Source organism: Puntigrus tetrazona, chromosome 5 (assembly GCF_018831695.1).
Source record: "Puntigrus tetrazona isolate hp1 chromosome 5, ASM1883169v1, whole genome shotgun sequence".
Taxonomy (NCBI): domain Eukaryota; kingdom Metazoa; phylum Chordata; class Actinopteri; order Cypriniformes; family Cyprinidae; genus Puntigrus; species Puntigrus tetrazona.
In genome coordinates, this window is record NC_056703.1 from 21,768,286 (window position 1) to 21,782,446 (window position 14,161).

General features: G+C 35.4%; 1 protein-coding gene across 1 annotated transcript in view; it reads right to left on the reverse strand.

Annotated features, from left to right (window-relative positions):
- LOC122344645 (transmembrane protein 211) overlaps positions 1–14,161 on the reverse strand; it is a 103,904-nt gene that overhangs the window by 64,085 nt on the left and 25,658 nt on the right. The window contains exon 2 of the mRNA XM_043238169.1: positions 8,397–8,535. Within this exon, the coding sequence (XP_043094104.1) occupies positions 8,397–8,535 (139 nt within the window). The remainder of the gene's footprint in view (positions 1–8,396; positions 8,536–14,161) is intronic.

Sequence of the window (14,161 nt, forward strand, 5' to 3'; positions counted from 1 at the left end):
GTTATGGTCTGGACTGCAGCTCCAGTTGCATGCATGACGAAACAAACCTGCAACAACCTGAACCGCAAACAAGAAACCAAAGACAACCATAACTCAAGATTTTCAAAGAGAGTTAGTTGTGATAAGAAAGTGAGTAAAGCCAGCTATCACGCACAGTCGCTCTCTCTGTCCCTCTCAAATACACTTCAGTAAGTAGTGCGTTACTGTGCTCAGAATGATCATTTTTGAATGCAGAAACATGAAAAATATGTGCCTGTGGCAACATTTTTGCAAAAATTATAGTAGGTTGCTTTGTGCGAGTTTCATGGCAGTTTCAATGTGAAAGGCCCGGTGAGTGGCGCTAAAAAACACATTCACTTATCTCTGAAACTGGAAACAAACATTAATAAATATTCTGAAAATCTGATTCATACGTGTACAGGATCATAGCAGTTCAGAAATGAAATGTTGCTGAGTGGCGCTAAAAGGTTAATGCTTTCAAATATCATACTCACTACACTACCTCCAGCCTAAGCCTAATAGTGTCAACAAAAGCAAATGAGATATAAAAATACTTTTACTGAAGCAACCATGGCATTTTTCATGCTTCCAAGTGTTTGTGTCGAACTGTGTTTTGCAGGACTTGTACCCTAGAGCTTGTAGAGCCCTAGGGCTAGAGCCTACCCTAGAATTACAGAACAAGCTTAACAAGTCAGAAAAATCAAATACATATGGAGCTGGTAATGCGATGCGAACATTAAAATGCATTTGTTTATAAATCTTCTATAAAGGTCATTTTGTAATGCTAGTATGCTACATAGTTTTATAATTGAGGGTCCGTCTGTATCTGTCTGTCAGAGTCCTTGGAGTTGTCTTAAATGCAAGATAATTAAACATTTTGATAGTAAACTAGTTTATAGAATGCAATGGCATTTAATAGAATACTACAACAGCTTCTGTTTTGATCTAATTTTGTATGTTTTGAGGCAATATATAGCAGTATTCAAGTATTAATAGAATTCCACGACAAATTTACCCAAAACAAATGAGTGTGTGACCGATAATTACCTGGATGTATTTTGTTAACACATCAGATGTCTCAAAAACTGGCCAAGGTTTAAGAAACCAATTAATGGCTCAGGTTACCGCCTGAATAAACCTGCACAAAAGTACTGGCCTTGGAGAAGAATGGGAATGCTAGCGAACAGATCTTCGTATTTAATCTTTACATGTCTTTACGCACACACACACACACACATTCTCTTTTACATACACACTCACACACAAACGTACACAGTTACTTCTCTCCTCTATGTGTGAGCTCTACCATTCACAGCAGGAAATGAATAAATCCCCTGTCTCATTACGAATATCCCATGGCCCTCATTACCTTTGTCTGAGATATTCAAAGAAAAGGCATTTCCGCCAATCAGTCTGACTTCCAGAGCCACTTTAATGTCTGGCTGTGATGTCACCGACGTCTGATTGGATGACACTTACTGTAGGAAGGTTTGACTGATACAGTACCTGCTAGTGTTTAACTGATGTGTTTAGAAGCAAACCGCTTGTTCTGAATGTAGAATAAGTTCAAATCAGTCCTCAAGCACCGACCTCAGTCCTGCAGTGATGTTGATGAAAGTGTGAACTGGTGGTATGTTCATGTAGCTGTGCATTTCCATGGACCCTGGGGAGGGCTGACACCGAGGCCCATGGTCTCCTTGGCATAACAACACTCTTTTAAAAGCGATGGAGCAGAGGCAGAAAGATCAGTGTCTTTTTACTCTTTATTTCCAGAGAGACAAATCAAAAGAGGAAGGCCAACTGAAGTGGGGAAAAAGAGTGGGTAGAACAGCTCACACTGTGCGAGAGAAATATTTTACGAGAGAGATAACAAAGAGAATAAAAGATTAGCTTTTGCACTGAAACTGGCAATTATTAGAGCAGGGAATCCTGCAATCACCATTAATAAGGCTAATAGGCATAACAGGCATGTGTCGGACTGCAAGCATTGTTTTGTTTTAAAGATGACGGTACAGAATTACAGTAAACATGCTTAGTTATAGCTAAGGTTATCGTCAAAAACAGCTCTGTATTTTAGCATTACTGAACTTTATTAATATTAGCAACTTTTTTCATAAATCAGCTTTACCTTACCCATCTCCTTACCACCTTGTAATAATGCTTTCTAATCTGGGTAGGTTTTTTGAGGGAAATGCAAGCTTGCTATTTTTTCAGTTGGTCAGAACAAATGTGTCAGACATGTTACTTGTTAAGATGAAGTTTTTTGCTTCAAAACATTAGATTCATCTGCACTGAGGAGCCGTAACACAAGTAATAAAGATATTTTCACAAATAACTGCAATTGTAGGTTATAAACAGAGATGACAACAAAGAGGCAAAAAACGTTAAATAAATGATAATGAACTATAATTATGAAAATGAGTCGCACCCTCTAAAGTATACATTATAATTACGAAACATAACATATTTGTAGCAGACAAGTGTGAAATTAATGTGCAAAAAATTCTTACTCTGAATCCAATGTGTATTTACACAAACTGTAATATATACCATTTAATTGCAATCAACATGGAATTAAATGTCTGATATTATTTTCAGTTCAAACCTGATGGGCTGTTACTAAGTTGTATTTTTTTTATTTCTGAGTAAAAGTAGCTCTTTGGGACAGAAGAAAGTATGTAAAATTCTACACAGCTTTACTGCAGTTGTCTGCTGTGAAAGAGAAAGGATGGAACGATTTCCTTTGGTATCACCAGAATCAGATTGTCAGGGCAACCAGCCCAATGTGAACATTTTGGCTGACATCAATGCACTTCCATCTCTAGCTAAATACATCCCAGGAGACTCTGCAGACAGAAGCAGGATCAGAAAGTGCCTGTACACTCTTCAGTAGCAGAGAGGATGTACGCTGATAGTATCACAGAAAATGTACATAATTTACAGAGCTAAACAACCTGACCAATAAATGTTTCCTGTTTTATTACTCTGTTGTCTAAGCATATGTCTAGTTAAGATGAACAAATGATTACGATAGAATTTAACTTTGAATACACATACTTATTCTTTATCACTACTATGTTATAAAGTAATTGGTTAATAACAGATAATCAATTGTAATAATCGATTAGTTTAACCATTCTGTCAAGTAAGCTTTGTTAATTTGTTTAAAAATTAATAATTTACTAACACGGTTACATATTTTGAAAATCCCATAATGAACATACATGTTATATACTTATTATTTTAAATATCCAATTAAAATGCAAAATAAACTTTTTATTTTTGATTTTATTTAAACAAAACATAATATACATTTATAGAGTAGTCAACATCAATTATCATTTAGATATTGATTATAACATAAAAAAATAATTGATTTGTTTCGGCCAACCTTTTTAGATTTATTTGAAAGGTTTTTAAATATTTAACAATTTATTTTTTAAAAGAGAATAATTAAACTGTATAAATAATGCTAAATAAAGTATGGGAATAATGTAGTGATAAAAGGTTGATTTAAGATGTGGAATCATTGTATTTAGTTAAATGCACAAATTATCTTCATATAATTCATATTTATTTATAGAGACAAATATTGTGTTTTTAATGAAGGGCAGGAATAACGTATTTAAGCTACAGCCTAATACAGAAACAAAAATCCAAAACTATATATTAACAGAGAGAGAGACATACTTTTCCATTTGACTGATTCTTTCAGGAATCATAATTTATTAGCAAGACAGTATGGTTTCTCTCGCTCTCTTTAACTCAGTCTCTATATCTTTGGAGAAACTGCAATTAGGTCAAAGCTGTAGTGTAGCTGGTTCACACAACCTGACATGAGGAGCACACACACACACACACACACACACACAGAACTTCCTGGCCAGGTTCACACACACTGGACACTGTGTTCTGTGATGATCCTTTTTATTTCACACAGGAGGGCAAACCGACATCCAGAAGACGGCTCAACCATAAATAACAAACTGAAGCAGCAGACCACGCAATTCAATATTTCCATCAGACATTCCTGTAAACATCTTACATCATTTATTATTTTTCTCTTGCTTTCTTTTTTTACTTTCAGTTTTCAGTCAAGGCGAATTCTCTTAGATCTTTTACAAGTCTAGCAATAAAGAAGGGGTAAACTTATCAAGGATTCACCAAGAAAGTAAAGGTCACTGATTGATTCAATATTCTCTCCACTCACTTTTACATTCAGTTTACTCACTCCAGTGTGACCTCTGTGAACTCTGTGTGGCACATATATACATCATCCCACTAACAATCACACACACACAGGAATCATTGAGTGCCATAAGAGGCTCTTGTTTGTTGTGAATAACTGTGAAGTTGCCATCATCACATTAAATGCAGCTCTGCTATCATTTCCTCTGCATAATACCTTCATTGTTTTCACTGGGCCATTATACTTCAGTTCCCTCATTTCACATCAGCAAACAAACAGTCTCTCCTGTGATCTTCACATCCATATTTTAGCTATAAAATAACCCGTTTATGAAAATACAGAGAGCAAAGTGAACACACCAGAGAGTAAAATTTCTTATTACGAGCGCTATTCTAAAATTACACTGAGTTTGCAAACTAGACGGAGTTGCTTTTCTTACCCATGTGTGGGACGTAATGTCGGCAAAATTGCAAACTCTTAGAAGCTTATGAGATGGTTTATATTGCATCAGTGTTAATGTGATTCAGTGCTTTATAATAATAATAATAGTAATAATCTAGATACCTGGAAACTGATATATCATCAGCTTACCAACAACTAAACTTGAGTTCTGTCCTGTTACAAGTCTACGAACGCTAAGTCACGTCTTAGAGGTTTTAATTCACCACAGACAAAAGGGGTTTTGACAAATATTGGCTCTCTACTCAGAAACATTTTTTTTTTTCATTTTATCAATGCTACACGACTAGAGAAAACAAACAAAAAGACATGTGGTGAAAAAAGATAACTTTGACACCCAAAATGCATTGTGCGTGATCAGAGTAACCATGAGAAGTAATGCACAAGCGTTAAAATAGTTTTCATATGCTGATGCTGTCAAATAAACGGTTTCATCTTGGTAGCACAAACCAAATAATAGGCTATACATTCTTCAATTACCTAGACCACAAACACTGTAACAATGCAAACGACGTCAAATTCCAAATCTCTTTTAGTAAGCTTTCTATATGCAGAGAATAAAAAGCTTGATGTTTCGTGATTTTTTTGCAACTGATTAATATACATTGGACTACGTCACAAATATTTAAGATGACTAATACAAAAAAAAAAGGGTCTTCAGCCTTAAGAAGTGCAGTATTTCATAATTTTTTCTAGGGATGTCATCTGAAAATATGTCCAATAACTGATACTGCTTACTATCTAAATACTATTAAATATCTAATGTCTGCCCATACTCATCAAACATTGACCGATACAATAGCCAACCTATAAAATGCTGATATAATCCTAGATACTATCTAATATAATCTTTCACAACATATGCTGTCAGTTTTTCCTGTAATTAGATGGCTGAGCTTGTTTGCCTTTTATCAATTTTAACATTTAAAGAGTAAAATCATAGAAACTCTTGATCTTGATATGAACAGCGAATTTAAAACCTCCTGCAAGCTGGATGGAAATCACTGAGCGTTATAGTCTAATTATATCTGTTTTGTAGTTTATTAGAGTTTGACAGTCTGACTGGCTGAGGCTCTGCTCCTACTCTAAAAGCAAATGATAAGAGAAAGTTTTTCATGAAGCAAAACAGCACATAAAATATTAACAATAATCAGCTATATGACTTTTGCCTTTAGGCAAACGCACAGAAACTTTAGAGGCTTATTAATTTCCAAACTTTCCCCAACTACAGCAAAAAGGAGAAAACTTTCTCGAAAAGGGAAAAAACTTGTCTGTTTGGAAGACGTCATCTATTGGAGCTGAAGTTGATTACTAGTGTCTTACCCTTGAAGAGATGCTTCAATCGATGCTTAAAGAATACCAATGCAGTCTGTGCCCTTTTACATTCTCCATTATTACAGTACTTTTATGGAAATATCATTACTTTCTAATTAGAACAGGGAAATTTATCAGCATGAGGCACTTATTCTCTGCTGTTAAAATTATTTAAGGTTTCTCTGTAATGATCAATGTAGAGCCCAAAGGCTCAATTATAACAAGCATTTAAATGTACTGTATTCCCACCACCAATAAAAACTTCCAAGGCCTCGAGAATATCAAGGGCATACTGGAAATCAGTGCTCCAAATATGCACGTTCCTGGCATATATATAACATAATATTTATTTAGCACACCTGCTTTTTGTGCAAGTAGATATCCAACATGGTGTTGTTTATAGAAGTATTTGCCTGTTGAATGAAGGCCAGTGCTACACGAGGCATGTGGCCACCCCTGAACCACTGACCTGTGTTAAAGGGCTGTAATTGTCTTTTTACTGCGGCCACTAAATCTCAGAGTGTCCTCACCGTTCCATCGCAACGTTCTACCAAAGGCCGTCGCCTAGCAACCGGCATGGAGAGCAAACACTTCTTTATTTATTCTAATTTAGCTTTTGTGATTGATGCGCTCCGTAACAAAGTGTTTCAGATGGATTGGGCTGTTCGGTCTCAAAATTCTCCATGTTCAGAAAATATCCGTCTAATCGTGGCAGAGGGTGTGTGTACGAAGGAAATGTCTGGGAAATAGCAACTGAAACTGTGAATTACGTTCCCCTGCCAAAGACAAGCCGACAAGCCAAGTATGCAAGAAATCCCAGATTCTGATAGTTTCAATAGTCAATATTTGACTATATTTATACATGGGTCTGTGAAGTTGATTGGCTACAACAACAACAGTGTAAAAAAAAGCAACTACCACATTCAAAGAATACTTTTTGTGCTACAAGAAGACTACTTTATGTGCGCAAAGAAAACTAAAATAATGACTTAATTCAACGACTGCGAGATTTCACGAGAGTACCACGATGCAATAGAAGTATTTTTGTAGCTTCATATCATCGTTTGAACGACATGAGGGCAAGTACTTAATGGCAGAATTTTAATTTTTTGGTGATCTAAGCTAGTCTTTAGCACAGTTACAGTTAAATTTCAAATATAAGCAAATATTGGTTACATTTTCCATTTACTCAAAAACATAAAATAGCACACAGGAATAGCGGAAAAAATAGACTGAAAATGAGTTTGTTCATCTGAACAGATTTGGAGAAACTTAGCCTTACCTCAGCAACGCAGGAATCAACAAATAATCCACACACCAACTTGTGAAGTGAAAAACTTAGTGTTTGTAATTATAAATTAAAATTTATTTTAAAGTTAAACATTTTAACTTAAAACAATTATTTCCAGCTAATATGACTCCTTTGTCCATAATATTATTAATGAACCGATGGACTGAAGTGGATTAATTGTGATTATTGTGATGTATTTTACCTCTCAATCCGACAGCACCCATTCACTGTGAAGCATGCATTGGTGAGAAAAAGATGTAATGCTACATTTCACAAATTCATCTTAGATGATCTTTGGGTGAAAATGTTCAATCTACTCTTCTGGTTCATCCCTACGAAAAACATGCTGGGAACTTACAAACCACTGCCTAGTTTCAAACAAACAAACATGATTCATATAGTCCCAACAAGTACATTTTGGTTTTACATTTTTAAGTTGACAAAAAAAAATGAAATTAAGTTATTATGTTGCTTTAAATAAAATTAAACAAGCAGCAAAATCTTTTTTTCCAGCATTATCTTACTGGTAAACCAGTGGACCAACCATATTTCAAAAACCAGTTTTACCGGTTATACTCCCCCAGAAGGGATCTACTCACCCTAAATATTACACCTGGATTGCAAATAGTTTGAATAAACTCTATTATGTAATTTAACGAAGGTGTAACGTGACACTTAGCATTTTTAATACGAAGCACTACCTAAATTCGTCCTCAAGTGCTTTATACCACATCATATCAAACCGAATCGTTCCTCCCCTGCTCTGCCAAAAATGAACAATACACTTCAAACATGATGCTTGACAACACAACAGAATTCAGATGGGGCGCCCAAAGCAGTTAGCAGAGCTCCAGCATGTATCACATGATATTAGAGGGGGAGGTAAGAGGAGGAGGTCTCTGCTTCTTGAAGATCCCTGCTGTTGCATGTACTCAAAATCACAGGTCTTCAAAGTGAAGTGTGAGAAAGAGATATGTTGAGGTTTTACTAGTCTTGCATAAATTTTGGAAAGTTCTGTGCGCTTCAGATGGTTTGTGGGGGTCCCGTCTAAACCTCAGATTAGGGTTGTACTGACTAGGATCAGCCACGTAATGTTCCTCAAAGGGCTGGTGTCAGAGGTCAGATAGTAAGCCGGACACTAACCTGCAGCCATCTGCATGTATCCTGCCAATGTGCAGATCCTCCTCTCACAGGCTCCACTGGGCAGGAAGATGGTGATGATGGCCAGCAGGGAGCTGACGGCCAGAAGAGCACATCCACCTGAACACAGCACTGCACTCGTCTGCAACACACACAACACACAACACTTACAGAGACTGCTGCTCGTATACGAGTTCAAACTCTGGGGCTTCATAGATTTTTACTACTCAAGCTATCCAAATGTAATTTTGTTCTTATTAAAAGAGTTAATCTAGCCACAACTGGATTTAATAGATCAAAACCACAGGTTTTAAATCAAAACACAGAACAAAAACGTCACACGGCTATCTATTTAAAGCATCACATACAATATAATATAATATATAATGATTGCATTAATCTATAAAACATTCCTATTGTTTTTTTCAATAGGAATGTGTGTGTGTGTATATATATATATATATATATATATATATATATATATATATATATAGCACACAGAAGTATTTTTTATAGTGAAAAACAATTAATATTTATCATTTTAATAATAGAGCTGATTGCAATCAAGTAAATTACAAATGTAATAGTAAGAATTTGAACAAAATATGATCAAATTTTTACAACTGTAAAAGTTAGTGTTGACTGTCTTTGCTATTCATTAACTTTTTTTGGCCATTCTACTTAATATCTTGTTACACATGAGTAGATGATGATGTAATGTAACTTTTAAATTAACTATAAGCTTAACATTAAACGCTAAGCACAGAGTAGCAAAAAACAAAACATTCAAAACAGGGTAGACAGAAATATAAGGTGTGAAATCAATCAATATTTTTTAAGTGCTTACTCGGTGGGATCAATTTAGTGAAACAGCATGTACTGATCCTCTAATCTACCACCTTCATCAAATCAAATGCTTCATCGGTCGAAAGGCTCACTCCAGCACTACACAACAACCACAGGCCTGGTCCAAAAACAAAAATACAGGCCATCCCAGAATGGAGATATCTAAAGTATGGATAGATATCTCTCGTCTGACCTTATTTAAAACATGCTAAAGCAGGCTTCTGGCATGTCTTTGTTAGATAATGGCATAAAACTCTGAAGAGCACAACGTCCCTAAAACAAAAACATGAAGGACACATATCAGAGACAAGAGGCAATTGATCTTACTCTGATGTAATACATTTAAGCCTGTGAGGCAGGACACACTGACATCATGAATTATTGATGTGAAAAAAAAAATATTGATTTGAGCAGTATCCGCTTAGATGTCGCTGTTGAACACGTCTTTTAGTTTTCCATTGACCTAACATTTAAAACTAAAACAATTGTCAGGACTACATTATTCCACAGTTTCATTATCGTAGCCCTAAAATCTGGCACAAAACAAAGCGACAGAAAAAATAAGCTGCACATAATAATATGCATGTATGAAATGTACACTCAACCAACAATTTTAAATGCACAAAAATAACACACTAATATAGATAAACATACAAAAGCATACTGTTTGTAGTACCACCCAGTGGCCATAGACATGTCACAAGAATATTTAATAATATTTTAGTATTAATACACTTTTTATTAAAGTAGCCTATTCTAAAATGTATTCAGATGAAGGCTTTATGTAAGAAACAGAAGCAGTCTTTCTGTAAAGAAGGGTTGCCAGGTTTTAACAACAATAATCCAAACTGTGCTCCTCAGGGTAAAATATGTTTTTTGGGTTTTTTTTCCCCAGGTAAAATTTGCATTGCAGGGGCTATATATCACGTTATTGGGGTCGCTTCAACCCGCAGACATGAAAAACAACCCATGGCAACAATGTTAAAAGTAGCCAATTTCTGCGGGAAAACCACCAGACTTGGCAACACAGGTCAAAGGTGGCTAATTTTTCCAGTGAAAAACATTCAGAGATTTTAAACACAGGTTTTCTTTCTGACGGTTTGATCTCATTGCTTCTTCATTACATCGGCTGGAGCTTTCAAATGCTCTTTTCAAACGTAGGACAGCAGTATCAAATATACTAGACCAAATCAACAACAAAGTAAACAAAACATCTGTTAAAAAGCTATCTCACATCTCTTGCACAAACAATACACAACACAGTGCAGGTCTTAGAGCCATTGTCACATTAGCAGTACATATCAGAAAGGAGTCACAATAATAATACAATTGCGGGTGAATTCATTACCTTGTAGTCCTAATGGCGAAGACATTAATGGCAAGAGCGGAACGCTAATAAAGAGGTGATAGCAGATTCATATGTGACATCCGAAACTGCAATATTTTTGATGGTAATGATAACATTTGTAGTAATTATATCTGTTTGTGCTGATGAAAACATTACAACATCCTTTACAATAATGACATGTCTGCACTGGAAATAGAAAAAAAAATTCTAATAACGTAGAAAACGAAGAAGTGGAACGTTGCAGACACTTGGCAGAAACATATTTCCTTCAAACAGAACTCATTCCCCTTTAAATGGTATTCATATATTCATAGAAACGTCTCGTTTTCTCAGCACCATCTCTTGATCTTGCCATCTTTGAAGCCTTTAGATGAAATGAGCTCTTGCCCACTGTGCTGTCAAACATTACCGTGTTTCATTACAACTAATAGAGACATATTAGGGCTGCAACAGATCAGATCCAGAACTAAATGGTATTCTGGAAAATCATAAATAGGCTGTCTATGACAGAAATGTTGATGATACTCATAAGTTAAAAAAGCAGTTTGCATATTTCATCCCTAATGTATATAGTCTACGTATGGCTAGGAAATGGAAATGTACTTCCTGAGGTCAATACTAATTAGTGGCGCTTGCCAAGTGTGCTGTTACTTTTCAAAGTAATCAGACTCACGATTTTTCATCTAGTGGATGATAAACTGGCCAAAAATTATATACACTGATGCTGAAGGCAGGGCCATTTCTGGAAACCAGAATATACTTGGGGTGGGCAGCCGCTAAGAACACCGGAGAAACTACACGGTAACACCCTGACAGCTGACCATTATTATGTCCAAAGGCCCTTTAAGACAATTCTAACAATTTAACATTTTTGTTCAGCTATGCATTTTGAAGCCAAGAGAATACGTTCTGTGCACAAAGACAACAAAATGAGTCGTGGTACTCTGGTAAACGACACTGATGTGAAAAAGAAAAATTGTTGAGTTTGTCATTATTTTAATTTGTCCCACAAAAAGTATTCTAAAAGCTTTGTAAAAATACGGCTGAGCCACTAATGTCACACGGACTATTTTGAAGTCCTTACTACCTTCCTGGGCCTTGAACATTACAGTCGTGCTGCTGTCTTTGCAGGATCTGAAAGCTATCAAAAATATCTTCATTTGTGTTCTGAACATCAACAAAGGTCTTATAGGTTTGGAAAGACAATGAGGTTGAGTAATTATTGACTGAATTTTTGAGTAAACTATCTCTTAAAGGTTGACCTTCATGCTTAGTTTTTTAAATGTACATCATGCATTTTCAAAACAAATCAAATCAGTTTTTTACAAATTCCTAATTTGCCAAAACAAAAACAAAAAAGTTAGTTTCCATCCAAATTTAACTAATGCACAAAATTGAAACACAGCATAAAACATTTGCGAATGACCATCATTTCCAGATAAAAAGGCACTAAATATCACTAGGAGATGTAAGAGAAGCCATTTAATATAGCAATTTTCAGTTAAGAATGACTATAACAACATTTCCTCTGGTTAGTGAAGTTAGGGCAATCCATTGCGCAAAATTTTACATGACTTTATTTATTCTGCAAATGTGTTTTCATCTTTATTTTTTAACATCACATGAGAGTAAATGATTTATTTTTGTCCCTGAAATTTGGTGTTGACATCATTCATTTCTGATGTGATACTTCAAAATGTGCAGGAAAACTGTGAGATGGAATTTAACAAGATTTCGGCATAGTTGTTTCTATTGCGGCAGTAATACTTTTGGGTTAACTAGTCATTTAGGCAAGTTCAAGTATGCAATCCACTTCATGCTCCCGACCCGCTGGCTTTGTATCTTCCCCTAATTTCTTATATTATTTTCCATTTTCTGTAAAAACGTAAAGTGCAAAGAACCCGAGATAACATTAGGCAAAAAGAAGAAAAGTGAAAAGAGCTGATGATACAAACAGAAGGCCTCACCTATTGAAATGTTAATACACAGCTTAACCGCATTCTTACTCATTTTGTTTTGGCGGAACAGCTTTGCATTTGTTATGCACCAATCAAGCCAAAATTATTTGTACAATATTTAGTGCAAACAATTCCATGTGCATGCATGAACAATCAGCTTTGGCAAATGTGGCCCTGTGCTGCCTAGACTAAATGTATTCATTCCTTAAACACCTTACTGTATCAACACACTGCCCAGAATTCAATTGTCCTTAATTAGTTTGACATTTCAGGTCTAGCTTTTGCCACAACTCCTACGAGCCATAATTAAAGATTACGCTTCTGTTCGACAGTGGAATATAAAATCCATGATTGCATCGTGTCCAACATTGTGCTTCTGAAACTACGTCATCTAAATGCACACAATATTTGCAAACTCCAAACTCCGTCTTCCGTTCATTTTCATGAAAAATGGCTCCTAACAGCGCCGTCTCTTTCAGAGAGCGGGTTCCTAAATAGATGCTAATTATTTGCCTCTGCACACACTGCAAACAGTAAACAGCACTGCAGAGGAAGTGCATTGTGAAGGAGAGAGGTCACGCTATGATGGAAACCAATTTCTGTACCATGATGAAAAGAAAACAAAATAGAGTAAATTATTGTAAGAAATTACACATCAGACACAATGTCAAATCCATCACATGCTGTACCTCACAAAACATTCAGAGTTCCTTGCTAATTTCATTTAAATCATGAAAAAAAAAAAATTTGATGTTCTCTGTAGATCACAGAGAGAAAAATACTGTCACGAGACTCTGCATGTCCGTAATGGAGTAGTTAGGAGAGTTAATACTAAAATTTATATTATATCATTGAATAGATACAAAGTATTATTCGGCGAGACGCCTGTCCTTCTATGTTTGACCATTTCCAACCTTTCAGTTCTCACTTGAAATCAAATTTAATTCCTAACCCCAAGAATTGATTTTTAAATCTGTGCTGTGAACGGTTGATGCATGAACAAAAAGTTTGACAATTTTATCACTAAATACAAACAATATTTGCGACATGACGGATCACCATAGTCCCTTCGGTTCAAGCTGTAAATTATATCAGAAGCGCATAGCAAATTAATTTAATAGTTTGAACTGTCATCGTTCATTTTAATCTATAATATATTATAGTAATGCACCAACTGGCATGATACTGACCTTGAGAGAAAAATAAAATGACGTGCCGGTCTCTGATATACTTTATATTTACTTTAATCACTTAAAATCGAAAGCTGGTAAATCAAAACCGAATCATAAAATACATTGTAGTCTACAAGTTTTATGGATGTAACTTTTTATTTTATTTTATTTTATTTTAAAAAACTTAATTAAACTTAAATTTCTCCTTGCATTGCCACACCATTTTAAATAGCACGGGGGCAAGTAAATGACAACATGCATCTTCATGTAGGTGAGCTATTTCTTTAAGAGATGGAAAACGATGTGAAATAACTGGAATGGTTCATCCAGCAGTCAAATTCATTTCAAAGACCCAAATGTCACCAACATCAACTTCCCTTGTCAGTGAATGAGGACTGCTGCGGTAACAAAAAAGATGGGGCTTATTATTCTGTAAGGGTTTTA